The sequence below is a fragment of the Podarcis muralis genome, chromosome 2 (assembly GCF_964188315.1).
Source record: "Podarcis muralis chromosome 2, rPodMur119.hap1.1, whole genome shotgun sequence".
NCBI classification, from domain to species: domain Eukaryota; kingdom Metazoa; phylum Chordata; class Lepidosauria; order Squamata; family Lacertidae; genus Podarcis; species Podarcis muralis.
Window position 1 is genome coordinate 38,852,807 of NC_135656.1, and position 16,455 is coordinate 38,869,261.

At 42.8% G+C, this 16,455-nt stretch overlaps 1 protein-coding gene across 6 annotated transcripts in view; it reads right to left on the reverse strand.

Annotated features, from left to right (window-relative positions):
• Positions 1–16,455, reverse strand: part of QTGAL (queuosine-tRNA galactosyltransferase) — a 182,298-nt gene that overhangs the window by 30,835 nt on the left and 135,008 nt on the right. For all 6 annotated transcript variants that reach the window (XR_013391844.1, XM_077924299.1, XM_077924298.1 and 3 more), the window contains 2 exons: positions 16,162–16,257; positions 7,349–7,473 (listed from right to left, as the gene is read on the reverse strand). Coding sequence is in view for 5 of the 6 variants with exons in the window: in XM_077924299.1 (XP_077780425.1) it covers positions 7,349–7,473; positions 16,162–16,257 (221 nt within the window). In the remaining variant the exon portion in view is untranslated. The remainder of the gene's footprint in view (positions 1–7,348; positions 7,474–16,161; positions 16,258–16,455) is intronic.

Below are 16,455 nucleotides of genomic sequence, written 5' to 3' on the forward strand. Positions count from 1 at the left end.
TGGATTCCCAAGCAGCTATGAAAACCAAGGACTAGGGCTGATGGGTCCATTTGTGATCTATTAAATATAGAATGGTTTGATATGTAAGAATTGTGCTGATGCAGTGCCAATTATATTTTCATTACAGTAAGTTATAGAACTAAGATGCTCTGTACTTCTCAGCCAGCACATTCTCCGCACACATGTTCACCACATTTTCCAGCCCCTTGATTGAATAAAAATAGGTCCAATGACTATGATTCAACAAGACTTGGTAAAACTATTTAAAATATTGGCCTGGTACAAAAACAGATCACAGAATCAAGCCAAATATCTTTAGATTTATGTACAGTTCTTGCAAATCAAACCAAAGCACAGCAGTAAAAAACACACAAAAAAACTACTATTACTAAATTTTGGCCTAGGAAACACAAGTTGTTGTCATGGGGGGAAAAGGGTTTCATCCAACGTTGTGTTAGCAGAAGGCAGCAGGGGTGCAGAAAGCTACCAAACATTGTGGTCTGTGTCATTTGGAAATACATAGTGAGAGGAAGAGAAATCGCCCTGAATCAGGAGGAAGAATATTGCGCCCCACTGAGCAAAATTCTTCCACTGAATTTTTGAAACAGCAGTTCTTGACGTTTCAAAGAATGGTACTGGTTCCTTGGAATCCCTTCATTTTAGCAAGATTCCAATGTGAATCCTCTCCTGAATCAGGAAGGGTTTTGCATTCAAATCCCCTTCTAAAATGAAAGAAAAGGCCTTCCTTTTAGCAGGGGTGAATTTAACAGCAAAATGATGTTTAAAATTGCATGGGTAGGGAGTTAAGAAAGCAGCAGCCAAGCATCTTAGCATTCCACTGTACATGCATTATTACTAAAACAGTGAGCTTGGCCCTCATGCAGGTAGCGAATTGCCACTCCGGCTCCTACACACCCCTTTGTGGGAGAGTTAAATCAGAAAGTCTACATCATAGAACTTTACCTTGGGAATATTTTCATAGCTTCAGGTTGTGTCATAAGGACAAGCAGTGGGTGGATGTTGGGTTCATGCAGAGAAGTGTGTGACTGTGCCTTCAGGCTAATTATATGATTATTACAGGTGTGGGCTTTGTGAAAACCTGTAATGAACACAAGTTAATGTTACTAATATAGATTTTTAAAAAACACGTAGCTTAAGGAGTGTCAAAAGAGAGATGGGTTTTTTGGGTTTTTCCCCTTTAGGTTTCCGGTTCACCTAGGTTGCCTTGTACGCTGGGCCGTTCCCAGGGCCAGTAGCTGGGATTCCTGCCTTGGGGGATAAGGGAATGCCACTTTCCCAGACTCCCAGCGCCAAGGCAGGTGCAAAGGAGATGCAGCAACTTGCAAAGAGCAATTAAAGAAACCGCCCGAAACAAATGAAACTAAAAGCAGTTCTTAAAAGTTACATAAGAAGCCACCTCCCACAAAAGATTCTCACTGGTTCATTTCAGTCTTCACATTAACTACTATTTCATAGCCAGAAGCAACATGAATCCAAGGCTCAAGGAGTGCCAAATTGAGTCGCTTTATCTCACATTCCCAATGAAAAAGAATTTTGTTTTGTTTTACTATTTCTGCCCTTTCCTGAAAGTGTCCCCCCCCCCAATTTCATCTGATCTTGTTAGCAATGAGTCTGATTCTAGTAATTCAGAATTAAACTCAAGACAAATTCTTCTACTAGGCTTCTGTCTGTTTCACACACAGCCTTCTTCTGTAGAAAAACAGTTAACGTTATAGTGAAAACCACGGACTGTCACCTCCTCCTTCAACTACTTTGGCCTAATGGATAACTCAAAATGAGCTTTATGGTGAGCTTAACAATGCAAAGCTTCTTGACAAATTTTAGCTTTCTTTTCTATTGTGTAAATGTTAAAATATATTGTAACATGCTTGCAACCGCAGGCGAAACATTAAAATGGATAACCATTATATATTTAACAAGATAGGAACAAGTTGCTACTATTGTCAAATTGTTTCTATGCACACCAGAATTCAGATTCTATAAACACGGAGAACATGTCATTTGATAATGTATTCCCATGCTTCTAAGCATAGAAGACTATGGGAGTGAGACTGTTTCCTACTTCACAGATTCCTTTTGCCTTCCAGCAATCTATTCTGTAGGGTAAATTAATTGTGGGAATTACTCATGGGGTGGTGGGGTGGGGGGAGAAGCAGTAATTAATTCCTACATTTAGACGTCACCAAACTGTTCAGAACTCCCACTAGCCAATCAGACATGAACTTCCCTTTTTTTGTTGTAATGAGAGTTGCAAAATAAGGCAAATACTACGCAGTTTCTGCCTGTAGGGCCTGGGGGCTTTGACAAACTGTGATCAGTACACTGAAGATCTAGACTTGATTGCTACCTTTGCTGAAAAGATTAACTGACACACCTTTCTTTAAACAAATCATGTTCTTCAGTTTCACAAAGATTTATTTCTTCAACTCTGGCTGTAAGCTACGGGTATTACGAGTCACAAACTTTGTCTTAAATACACTTTCAGCCAAATTATCTACAATTATACAGTGGTACCTCGGGTTACAGACGCTTCAGGTTACAGACTCCACTAATCCAGAAATAGTACCTTGGGTTAAGAACTTTGCTTCAGGGTGAGAACAGAAATCACATGGCGGCGGCGCGGCAGCAGCGGGAGGCCCCATTGGCTAAAGTGGTACCTCAGGTGAAGAACAGTTTCAGGTTAAGCACGGACCTCCAGAACGAATTACCGTATTTTTCGCTCCATAGGGCGCACCTGACCATAGGGCGCACCTAGTTTTTAGAGGAGGAAAATACGGAAAAAAATATTCTGAATCAAATGTTGCACTAAACTATTTAAAGCAGCAAAGCGGGCGGCTCCTGTCCACTTTGCTGCTTTAAACTGAGCCTCAGAGGAGGGTAGGAAGGGGAACCATGGCTTATCTAAGTCCAGTTAATAATGCTGAGCCTGACTTATGGCCATCGAGATTAGCCTGGCCGTCTCAGTGGAAATCTGGGGAGGCTGGGGTGGACTTTCAGTGGTCAAAGTGTGGTTGTGTCTTCCTGCCCGGCATCTATTTCCTGCCGTCTTTCCCCCTGCACCCCCGCACCCTGCTTCGAGGGAAGGAAGCGGAGCCATGGATCCTCTGCTCGCAACTGCAGTGGATTCCCTCCACTTTGAAGCAGGAAAGTGGGAGTGGAGCTGCATACATGAGTGTAAGCTGCTCCCCTCCCACTTTGCTGCTTCAAAGGGAGCCGAGGAGGAGGGAATCCGCTGCAGCCGCAAGCAGTGGAGGATCCATGGTCCCTTTCCTTCCCTCCTCCGTAGTTGCTTTGAAGGAGGAAAGTGGGAGAGGAGCTGCTTACACTTTCCTGCTTCAAAGCAATCACGGAGGAGGAATCTGCTGCAGCCGTGAGCAGCGGAGGATCAATGGTCCCCTTCCTTCTCTCCTCCGTAGTTGCTTTGAAGCAGGAAAGTAGGAGAGGAGCTGCTTACATGAGTGTAAGCTGCTCCCCTCCCACATTGCCGCTTCAAAGCAATCACGGAGGAGGGAATCTGCTGAAGCCTCGAGCAGCGGAGGATCCATGGTCCCCTTCCTTCCCTCCTCCGTAGTTGCTTTGAAGGAGGAAAGTGGGAGAGGAACTGCTGCAGCTTCCCCCACCTCCCGCAGAAGCCGCACGCTCTTTAAAGGGGCTGTGTGGCTTCTCCTGGCTTTTCTGGGAGGTGGGGGGATTCCCCCACCTCGTAGAAAAGCCTGCAGGAGCCGCACAGCCTTTAAAGAGGGCGCCGCTCTTGGGGGCTTTTCCCCCAGGAGGGAGAAGGGACTGCTGCGGCCAGTCAGTCCCTTCTCCCTCCTGGAGAAAAGCCCGCAAGAGCGCACAAAGCTTGTGTGCGGCTCTTGAGGGCTTTTCCCGCCTGCCTCCCTGCCTGCATTCGCTCCATAGGACGCACACACATTTTCCCTTGTTTTTTAGGAGGGAAAAAGTGTGTCCTATGGTGCGAAAAATACGGTAGGTACTTAACCCGAGGTACCATTGTATCTACCTTTCTTTAGAAATCTTTATGCATCTATATTGGGGAGGGTAATTTTTTTGTGGACCCCCTAAATTTGTCCCTTTTTTATCCCCCCCCCCCACTTCTATGGGTATGATGCTATGAAGCCAAAACACTTGTTTAGAGCTCCCCAAATTTTCCATTTTAAAAAAACAAACCCGAGGTACCACTGTATCTTCTATTCATTTGTCTTATTTCCTCTTTTAAAGCCATCAAAGTTGGTGACAACTCCATTGTCGAATTCTAGGTAGGTTGGAAGGACAAAACTCCATTTTCTCTGGCAATTTCACTTCTGACCTGACTTCGTAACTTTCTACTGATCCTACTTCGTAACTGAAATTAATCTGGATTACATACACATGCATGTAAACATATCAGATAACATGAAGCTTCTTAGCTGGCAGTCCAAATACCCCATCAGAAGCAGCTTTATGACATTTCCACATTCTCCACGTATGCCGTATTCCAGAGGAGTCTGAGCCACACAACCTTGCAAAATGGAATCAGTAACAGCTTGCTGTTAATTCGGAACAAATTCCCTTCCAAAAATACATTTTTTAAAAATGCCACAGCAACTAGCAATGCGCTTCCAAAAAGCTTGACATGTCGAAATACAGGGTTAGGAAAAGTCTAATAAACTAACAAAAATATAGTTCCATCATGTAGCTAGTAATAAAAGGGAAATACTTTCATAGTTCTTCATCTACATTGCATTCATTATGTGGTTCCAATGTCTTCATATCGAAAGCTATGGAATCAAACACATCCCTAGAAAATAATTTATTTACTCTATTTAACCTTCTCATTCCACGCGACAACTAGCTACTTCCATATATAAACAAGCACAACTGCAAGCATATCTCAGAATCACTGCTGTGAAGCAATAGTCATTCTGAACAAAATCTCTCTCCCCCCTCCATTTTTAATGGAAAATATTACAGATACTGGGGTATGCTGCTCAGCACCTTTGAGATAAAACAGATTTACATTGAATAAACAGAAAGATATTTTATTATGCTGCTAATGCAGTTGAAGCTCATGATTCAAACCTCACATAACTGTGTGCTGAGCAACCTCTACATTAACTGAACCCCACTAAATGCTGAGCCCCCCCCCCCCTTTTGCAAGTTTCTGTTTTCATCAGGGGAAAGTTTCATCAGGCATTTAAGCAAATGACACAAAAGCTGAACTGTTCCTATGTTTTTTATTCAAGCCCTGGGCACAGATTGTGGAAGCTCCATAAAATCCCCGAAGGCTGGTTCTTTAAGGCTTCAAGGAACAGGGCAGAGCTTGGAAACTGCAAAGCTTTAGGAGCAATAGAAATAGACAGTCCCTGAGCTTGTGTGACCAAAATCAGAGGTGTTCCTCAGCTTGACTGAGCTAAAGCTTCTAAAAGGTAGAGTCTTTTTCTACCCTATTAAGCCATCTCCTTAATTTCCCAAACTTGGGTCTCATCAGTTCCCATAATCCCTGACCACTGGTCCTGCTAGCTAGAAATTATGGGAGTTGTAAGTCCAACAACAGCTGGAGACCTAAGTTTGGGAAACCCTGTCTTAGTTCATATAACTGAAAACAGCCCTACCCTAACCCCAGTCCTACCTAGAGGGACACAGAGTGCCTATACTATACATTCCAAGACAGCCTTCCTCAACTTTGTGCTTTCCAGATGTTTTGGATTACTATGACTGTGCTAGCTGGGGTTGGTGGGAGTTATAGTCTGAAATTATACATCTGGAGGGTACCAGGCAGGAAAGAGAGAAAGACAATGAAAGTGCCCCAACCAAAGAAACAATCAGTTCAAAAGTTATTGTAGGGCCAATGCAAACCTGCATTCTTAATAGGCATGTTTGACAGGAAGGATTCAAATTTGAAAAAAATTAAAATCTATCCTGTGTCCCTCTTGGGTGGCTCATAGCTTCTCTGAGTTATTCAAGCCCCTTCGCCACGACAAGGCAGTGATCCATGAAGGAATTTCTTAAGGAAATCAGCCCTGAGAGCTCACTGGAAGGACAGATCCTGAAGCTGAGACTCCAATAATTTGGCCACCTCAGGAGAAGAAAAGACTCCCTGGAAAAGACCCTGATGTTGGGAAAGATTGAGGGCACAAGGAGAAGGGGACGACAGAGGACGAGATGGTTGGATAGTGTTCTCAAAGCTACGAATATGAGTTTGACCGAGCTGCGGGAGGCAGTGGAAGACAGGAGTGCCTGGCATGCTCTGGTCCATGGGGTCACGAAGAGTCGGACACGACTAAACGACTAAACAACAACAATCCTGTGTCCCAAATCCAAAATACTGGGATCAAGACATGACTGTGGAGTGAAAAGGAATTCAACATGAGAGTGAGAGTCAAAGTAGATGTTATTTTAATTGTGTAGCAAGCAACCATGTCTCTTTTCCCCCTTCATTTAATATACAGGCTCAAAGGGGCAAGAGATTATCATGGCAACATGGAAGAGGAAAAACTTATTCCTTTCCTCCCCAGATGCTATGAGAAGGAAACCCTCACTCCCTCCTGAGTCTGTAATTAAATAAGTGACACCGGGAGATTTATTCCCCAACCTCAATGTTGGGCCCGGGTGAGTGAGGGATTTTTCTCCTGATCATGGATGGGTAAAGAAAAAATAAGCCTTTCCCTGCACAATGTGGTCTGGGTGACAATTCCTCCTCTCTCCACACAGGCTTATAATGTGATAAAGAAAAAACACAGACATAGCTGCATACTACACATTTAGCATAACAAGCAGTATACATATATACATACATAATTTAATTTGTATGCCACCCTTTCCACAGTTCACACCATGCTCAAGGCAGCTTACGTTAAAAAAAAATGTAACTATAACATAAGTCGTCATAAACAATAAACACTAAAAAATACGCAACCAAACGGAACAATTTCCACATAAATCACAGGAAGAACTAAAATAAAAATACAAAAAAGCAGCAGCAGCAGCAGCAATGACCCTCACCCCTGCAACAAAACCCCCTAAACAGTGTGGCCTTGCATTCCAGGGTTTCAAACTTTGAATAATAGATTTGCCTAAGCCAAAGCAATACCAGAACCAAATCACAGGGCCACTGGAAAAAAAAGTTATTCAAATCCACGATGTATTGAGACATAAGGGTGCGTAGCTTATAAGGAAATAAAAGAAAGGCCAACATTCTCAAGTCACATATGCTTGCAAATGGCTTGGGAATACAGACAAATGATCAAATATATACGAACCCACATGCATATTTTGTTGGGGAAGGATTCCCCACCCACCAATGCCATCCAAAACTTCAAGCAGTTTGATACGGAACATATCTTACTCTAGGACTGAATGGGTTGCCGCCTGTGGATGGTAACGGTACAGAAGGAGGCGCTGGTTGACTCGAAAGACTCCACCACCTTTTCGGAGATGTTCATAAAAGAACAGCAGGTCTTCTGGGGTGCCCTGGGGGGAAAAACACCACATTTTTTCCAGGTAATAGTACGAGCGTAACTGTGCCTACTCAGAAGAAAGTTGTATTGAATTTAATAGGGTTTACTCCGAGGAAAGTGGAGTAAGAATCCTGTGTGATATATTATGTGATTGTGTTCAATGACATCTAAAAAAATCCAATGCATACACCTATCTAATGGATATTTAGAGACAGTCCCTAAAGCTAATTTAATATAGAGCATTACTCTTGCACAGGACATCCAAAGATCAAATGTAATAGGCCTTTTGCTGTACTTTATCAATGTCAAAAGCACACCTGCATGCTCCCTGTAAAAGAAATTATAATACTGTGAATGGCAAACCTTCCAGATCTCCAGTTGCTTGTCGTAAGATTGCTAAGAAGCAGGTGGCATGTCCAAATACATCCACACAACACAGTGCTGAGTGAGCATCTCATCACAAAAACTTCTTGAGAATGAGAAAGAGAGATCTGATCAGAAAAGTCCCTTTGCCATTAAAGTAGTATTTTAGCAAAGTGGGGAGAGGATGCCTATAGTCTCCCAAATGTGCAATATCGTTTCAGGATGCTAGAGTCCATTTCAATGGGTAGGTCTATGGGCATGCCCCAGTACCATTCTGCTGCAAATTAAGCCACACAACCATTTCAAAACCCTGCCCTCTTGTTTTCATATAACCGAAGGTGATGACTAAACAACATCTGTTTGAATTTAGCAACACTGCAGCCTCTTGAGACTATAAAACAGCCCGTATAATTGTCAAATGTTCTCAAAATATTGTTTGTTTCTCATCCCACTCTCTGTTACCAAGCTATCATGTGATGGTGCTATGTAAATAAATAACTGATTTACTCGGCATGGAGTATTTATTCAAGCATTGTGGCATCAGAATGAAAATGAATCGCCACATGCCTATCCACACGCTAGGTGGCTAAATATTTATTTGAGGAGCATGTTAGCTTTTTATTACACATCATTTAATGCCTGTACAAAATGAAATTGCTAAAATAATTAGAACATTGTGTTACTTTGCTTGATTTTCCTTTGGCTTCAGATTATTAAGAGAAATATGTATTAAATGAACCTTTGGTACTGAATTTGAGAAATGCTGATTTCTCCCCCCCCACTGCAGGGTTTATTGGTCCAATGCATTTTGAAATTACAGTTCCTCTTCAGAGGCACTGCAAATAAGAACTTGGAATTCAGTACTTATATGAAGCAAACACTGCAGTTCCCAACTGGGGTGGGATGGATGGCAGTCATGCCAACTCCCAACATGCCCACCAAACCTCTAGATCTAATTACCTCCCTTCTCCTCATTTTTTGAGACAACATTCTAAGGAAGCCTTCTTACTCTGATTCAGGCATTTCTCCTTCTTCCAAATCTCAGCTGGATGCTCTTGGCCTCCAATTAATGCCAAATACATGCAGAGACGCTTCTTCTCTAAAAAGTCAGGGTGCCCGCAGCAATTACCCTATAATTTAAGGCTGAATCATACATCTAGGAGTGCCATGGACCCAGACTTTGGGTTTCTAAAATTACTTTTTCTAATTTGAAAGCCTAATGATAGAAGAATGGAAACAACAATTATGGAGTAAAATCTATAGTATTATGACTATGGACACATTAAAAAAATATACATATCAACACAATTGGGACAATGAATTAAGAGAATATATTCCTGAATAAGTATGGAAGTGAGTTTGGCACTCAGACTCATCGGACGACGAGATTGTTCTAGGTTGGCAGGAGTGGCAAAAAAATGTCTAAAAAGGCGCTGCTTTCAGCACACTGAAACCTACCATGCCCTGGGAATCAAAAGAGGGCACCTGAGCGGTAGTCAACAAAATATGTAGTCTCTCAAACAGCAACAAAAAATTCACAACTGCATATTATCAACTGCAATCTTAACGAAGATGCATCAGGACATCCAGAGGTACTGGATTAGTTGTAGTTTCCAGGTCACCTTCAAGGGTAGCCCCACATAGAGCGCATTGCAGTAGTTCAAGTGAGAGATAACCAGAGTACGCACCACTCTGGTGAGATAGTCCTCAGGCAGGTAGGGTCTCAGCCTGCGTACCAGGTGGAGCTGGTAAACAGCTGCCCTGGACACAGAATTGACCTTTACCTCCATGGACAGCTGTGAGTCCAAAATGACTCCCAGGCTGTGCACCTGGTCTTTCAGGGGCACAGTTACCCCATTCAGGACCAGGGAATCCTCCACACCTTCCTGCCTTCTGTCCCCCAAAAACAGTACTTCTGTCTTGTCAGGATTCAACCTAATCTGTTAGCCACCATCCATCCTCCAAGTTCCTCCAGACACTCACACAGGACATTCACCACCTTCACTGGTTCTGATTTGAAAGAGAGGTAGAGCTGGGTACCATCCGCATATTGATGAACACCCAGCCCAAACCCCCTAATGATCTCTCCCAGCGGCTGCATGTAGATGTTGAAAAGCATGGGGGAGAGGACAGAACCCTGAGGCACACCACAAGTGAGAGCCCAGGGGTCTGAACACTCATCCCCCACCACCACTTTTTGAACACGGCCCAGGAGGAAGGAGCAGGACCACTGAATAACAGTGCCCCCAGCTCCCAGCCTCTCTAGACAGTCCAGAAGGATGTTATGGTCGATGGTATCAAAAGCTGCTGAGAGATCCAGCAGAACTAGGAAACAGCTCTCACCTTTGTCCCTAGCCCACTGGAGATCATCGACCAGCACGACCAAGGCAGTTTCAGTCCCATTAACTACATATAGCGTAGCTAATACATTTTGGAGGTGTGGAGCATTGCGTGCTGATATATTCATATTTTTGGTAATGCCCTAAAATTGTGGTATTTTGGAAAGTTGCAATAAATGAGATTAAACCTATAAGAGGGTATGAATTGCCAGAGGCACAGTTAATTATATTGTTTAGAAATATTAAAGATCTGGTTTTACCAGTGGTGGGAAAATGATGAGTGGTCACAGGGAGACGAGGGAGAAAACAGGGAAGAAGAGGAAGCTGAAGGGGTAATGAGGCTTAGTGAGCTGGGAGTCTGGCAGAAAGAAGTCCAGAATCAAAGGCAAAAGCTGAAGCAGGGAAGAAGGGAGGCTAAAAGGTGAAAATGAATCCGGCTGGTGAAGAGGCACAGGTGTCTCCCCCTCCTGCTGAGACAAGCTCCTCTTCTCCCTTGTCTCCAAGAACCAGAAGAAGCATGAAAAGGGGGGAGGAGAGATTGGAAATGTGCAGTTGCTGTCTCCCTTTGCTTGGGGGGGACGACCCTGGAGCGGAGGGGACTTAGGCAGCCTTGGAGAGGCAGGGACCTTCAGTCTCAGCAACGGCTTCATGGGGGCAAGACCTACTGGAGATGAGTTGCTGTGCTCATTAGGCCTGACACTCCTGCGCAGATCGTGTTTTGCTAATAAAGAGTTCACTCCAACTTGCACAGTGTGATTTACTGCTGGCTTGCTTCTGATTGCGGGTTTGGAAGGAGCTGTGGGACTTGGGGGTAAGGGATAAAGAGCTGGGAGTTGGCATGGCGGTAGATGGGGTTGGGTGAGTGGAGCAAGCAGGAGCAGAGCCCCTAGTAAAAATCAACAACAACTTTTAATAGATGCAAATAATGGTTAATGAGTACAACGCATTAAGTCCATCTATCTCAGTAATGATAGTAATGGCAGTAGCTTTCGCAAAATTTCAGATGGGGGTCTCTCCCGGGCCTACTTGGAGATTGGGGATTGGGACATTCTGTGTGCAAAGCAGTCGCTCTACCTCTGAGCTTCAGCCCTTACATGAAAGATATTGTATTCAGGTTTCTATAATTTGTATTAATAGGTGTATTAAGTAACACGGTGGGCAGTAACAAAACTGCGCTGTGGGAGGGTGAAAGAAGACATAACCGCCAGAAGGAGAAAACCAGAATTCCTTCAACCTACCATCTAGCTAGATTTATGCTTCCCCTGTGCTCAACTCTGTGGTGTTGCTTTGTGTCAACTGCAAAATTTAAACCTGCTTCTGTTCCTCATGTCACGCTCCAAGCTAAGTCAAGTTAGGCACCTGGTTCTAATTATCTAGCAGCTTGCTACCCAAGGTCACATGCCTATTTGTAGATTCCATTACACTACATACCGTACCGAGTACTTAAGGTTCTCCCCCCCCACACACACATATGATGCAATTATTTTCATCAAGTTCCATATTGTGCAATTCTTCATTGACCATGTAGATGAGTGCAGTAAAAAAAAAGGACTGCAGAAGGCAGAGCTAGAAATATTTCAAGTGCTCAGAAATCTGGTGCTGATGCCTAAACATTTTTAACCCAATAAAAATTGGCATATAATAGGTAGCCAGGGGAGAAATGATGTTGGCCAAGTCTAGATGCAGAACCTAACTTTCTCTTTGTTCCAAGAGGAAGTAGCTTCAGCCTGCGCATCCACACTTGGCCAGCGTATTTCTTACATATGTAATGGTTCAGCAGCTAAGCACCAGACCCACTGGCCATGTAGCCCAATACTGAAAGTGCAGTGTCACCAGATGCAAGCACATGTGCCTGGATACACCCACATGGACCCAATGAAATTAATGGACCTAAGTTAGTCATGAGCAATACTTTTAATCTGTCTGAGTTAAAAAGCTAGATGACTACAACCCATGGCCTCTTGAATGCTTGTGGGCAAGACTTATCAGGAGAGGAATAATGTGTTGCCCAGCAAATAGTAACATCACACGAACTTGATTCATACCAAGAATCCTTCAAAAGATATATAATACAAAAATTCATCTCAATAGATTAATGCTGAAATCCTAAATGCCCCACTGAACTGATTGGAACTCAGTCCAATACTACCAACTTGGAAGCATTAGAATTAAAGAATCGAGTCTAAGATTGACTTGTAGAAAGGAGCAAATGTGCTTCAGACAGTCCAAGTTAAGTCCATGGAAATGATAACAGCACACAGACTGAATGTAGAGATACAAAGGTCAATGTGTATCTGGCAGAGGACATATCTGACCTCAGTAAAACAGTTGGCTTAAGCTGAAGCAAAGCATACAACAGTCAAGTGGATGGGTCAGAGGCTTGATCAGTGACAGTCTCCTTTGCATGTCCTCTAACCATGTATCTGCTCCACCTGTAAACCAATTGCAGGAGGGTACAGCCCTCACTTCACTGTTGCTTATCTTTGCGTATTTGTATGCATGCCTGTGTTGGGCCTGTAGCAAAATTTTAGTTTCATAGGTGCTTTAAATCTCAGCAGAGACATGCTCACCGGAGACCCAGCACATTAATTTCATGCTTAGACTGTTTTAAAAACCGCTCCCCCCAGAATTATACAAATCCTGCTAAGCCTCTTGCTAGCTGTGTGACTGAACCCCATTGTCCTGTCCGATAGGCCTTTAAATCATTTTGACCTGATCCTAAAACAGGAAATCTGTGATGAAGTTATAATTGCTGCATTGTTTGGGAAATAAAGTTAAAGGATTAGTCTCCCAAACAGAAATATGTGAACAGCACTGGCAAACAATACTCTAATTAAACATGGAAAGCGGTGGAAATTCAGTGACTACCTCAGCATGCTTAGTAACATGTTATCAAGACACGTCGCTAAAAGGGCTTGTTTTAAAGCAGTTCATAAGCCTAATTTATTTGGCTCCAGCACTTTCTTTCTTGGACGCATCTCAAGTACAGATCTCTGTTCAGTTTTACCCATAATGTGCCAAGAATATCAGAGTCTGCGTTTTGTCTTGATTTTTCCCTAGAGCCCCTTGACAAATCATTTGACAACCTTACAATACTTTAATTCAGCTTCTTCTTGTTTAAAAAAAAAAAAAAGGCAAAGCTGAACCAAATATTTCCCTCCCATTTCATGGCTTAAATAATAAATAACAACAACAACACTCTCCCACTTTGACTAACAAAACAGAAGTGAAACTATTCCAAGAATCCTCACCGAATTACATATTGCAGCTTAGCTCTGTAGATTTATTTCCTGGTTACTTGCAAGGAGAGAAACAAAATTAAGGACAAAGCCACTTAATTCACAGGCTGCAGTTGAAACACTACCAGCTTCCAATATACTATTGTTCTTGGGATTCATTAAAAATTACTCTGTCCTGAAGATTTTTGAAAACTGACTTGCCTAACATTAAGTCTGGAAATAATGAGGGAAGATATCGCATAAGCCAGAGGCAGAACTTCTGGCAGATAACTATAGGCCATGGGGAAGTCTAGAAAACCGGGGATAAAATGCATTAAAGTCTCAAGCAAAGATCGATGTTTCACACACCTCTGCTAAGCACTCTTTCTGAATTCGTAAGAGCGGCATCTTTCACTCTTATGAATACTCAACTTTTCTTTTCTGCTTTAGCACGTAAGAGTACGAAAAAGGATACCATCCCCACCATTCATGTTCCTGCATGGGTTATTGATCTGGGCATGCCTTTGAAATGAAAAGAAGGTTACAGCAATGACTTGTGGGGAAATCAACATCCTCCTCTGAGGAGCACAAGAATTTTCTGCATCAGGAGTGATTGAATTACTCAGTCTCCAGCGGAGGCTGACTAGAAGGAGGGAAGGCCAGAAAGGTAAACAATTCAGAATGGAAATGGTTCAAAATCCCCAAAAAGCTACACTTATTGAACTACACCTATTTTATTTTACTGAGCAGTAAAAGTTGTGTTTTCTCAATCAAGGCTATCACGCAAAACTCAACTCCCGTAAATTAGGAAAGGACTCCTATCAATTCTACAAAACAGTCCTCCTTACTGACCTATTTAAAGACATAGTGGAGCCTTACCTTGCCACCTGAAATCTTGGGACTGTATAAGGAACAAACAGGTTTATTGTAGTGTAAACATTTGTAGATTAGAGTCTGCTTCATCATCCACAAAGCTTATTTCACAATAAATCTGTTTGTTCTTAAGATGTCACAAGACTGCTGCAGCTACTGCCATCTCTCTCAATAAATTAACACTGTTCTGAAACTTGGGAATCACACGTTAGCTGCAGAAGGACCCACTACAGCTTTAAAATAAATGTAGATGGAGGAAATGCTATCAAAGGGATCTGCAAAAAGCTTTTGATCATGCATTCTAAGTGTATTACGTAATAAGATCTTTATTTCATGTCTCTGGTGTATGCCTTTCATTTTAACATTTGAAGAGCAGGTGTACAGATTTAGTCACAAATGAGAAAAGCAGGTTGCTGCTATGGAGACTTTTCGGTGCATGGCAATACCGGAATGTAGACGTTTCAGTCTGTTTCTATACTTATTGGCAGCAACGTGACACCTGCAAGTTACTCTGCTGGATACTAAAAGAAGGAAAGGAGATGATTACTTAACATAGCATCTGGTAAATTGGGGGTGTTTCTCATTTCTGTGGCATTTTCTCTCCTGTGGTGAGGCATCCCTCCTAATATTAGGGGTGTAGTTGGTGGAAGAACACTATGCAGTCTTCCTCTGCCCTAGAGAGGAAAGTGGCTTCTAAGGAAGAAGCATGGTCCCTCAGTGTCATGTGTGTCCTTAGTTTCCCCTATGAAGAGAAAGCTTGCACTACTTGTTCAGGCAATAAGTCTATCTTTGTACAGTGGTACCTCAGGTTACATATGCTTCAGGTTACATACGCTTCAGGTTACAGACTCCAATAACCCAGAAATAGTGCTTCAGGTTAAGAACTTTGCTTCAGGATGAGAACAGAAATCGTGCTCCGGCGGTGTGGCGGCAGCAGGAGGCCCCATTAGCTAAAGTGGTGCTTCAGGTTAAGTACAGTTTCAGGTTAAGAACGGACCTCTGGAACCAATTAAGTACTTAACCTGCGGTACCACTGTATAAACATGGTCAGGTTATATCCCACCTCTTTACATTTCAGGAGAATATGAGATATCGAGGCCCACTCCATCATTTGGCTTTTCATTTTCTAGAACCATCTTCTGCCAAGAGCGTTCCATTTGGTTGCATCAGCGTGAAAGAGGAGACAAGAGAGGTCCACTCCATCAGCGTGGCTGGAATGTCATTTGATCTCTCTTTAGGGTTTCCCAAACTTGAGTCTCCAGCTGTTTTTGGACTACAGTTCTTGTCATCTCTGAGCACTGGTCCTGCTAGCTAGGGACGGTGGAAGTTGTAGTCCAAAAGCAGCTGGAGACCCAGGTTTGGGAAATTCTGTCCTAGAACCACATTTCTCATTGGCACTTCAATCTGGTACTTCTTCATACAGCACCTTGACCATGATCTGTAGCCAAGAAGAAACCTCAGCTGCACATCAGGGTTAAGGAGCAGAAAGCTTAAACACAATCCCATACCGCACTGAGCTAAAGGAACTGGGGAGGAGGCTCCATGGAAGCCAGCACTTTTGCTTTAAGCCTTGCTTTGGTGCAGCGTTACATGTGAACACAGCCAATAAATGGTTCCATACTAGTACCAGCACCTTTGGACACACTCCCACTGGCAATGCTGCTAATGACAATGTTATCATTTTTAACACTATGGAAATAAATTCATGGAAACAGATCTACCCCTTAGTTTTTGTCTGCTCATGCATTTTTCATTTGTGTTCCAATTATTGTATGGGAGCCAAGAGGGCATCTTTATCAGGTACAACCTCAACTCTCTATTTGAAGGGGAATGCCAGCTGTACTCGAGAGTCCAGCACAGGTAACATTAAACCACACTTAAAGTTTTGCTCGTCTTCACAGTGCTTACCTTTCCTGCTTCATCAAATCTGCCCACATGACAAAACCATTCTCGGGAACAGAACCAAGTTGGCATAATTACAGTTGGTCCATGGGAAGTAAAAACCTGAAAAAGGAGAATAAAAGCACACACTATTACTATAAAGAGTCCCATTCTTAACAAGTATGTTTTACAAACCATGCACACGACAATTTCCTTCATTGACATTAATCTAATAGCATGCATACTGTAGCAAGTGTGGCATAAACTTTCCCCTTGTTATGAGCAGTGTACAAGGACAAATTATAAGAGATGCTGGGATAC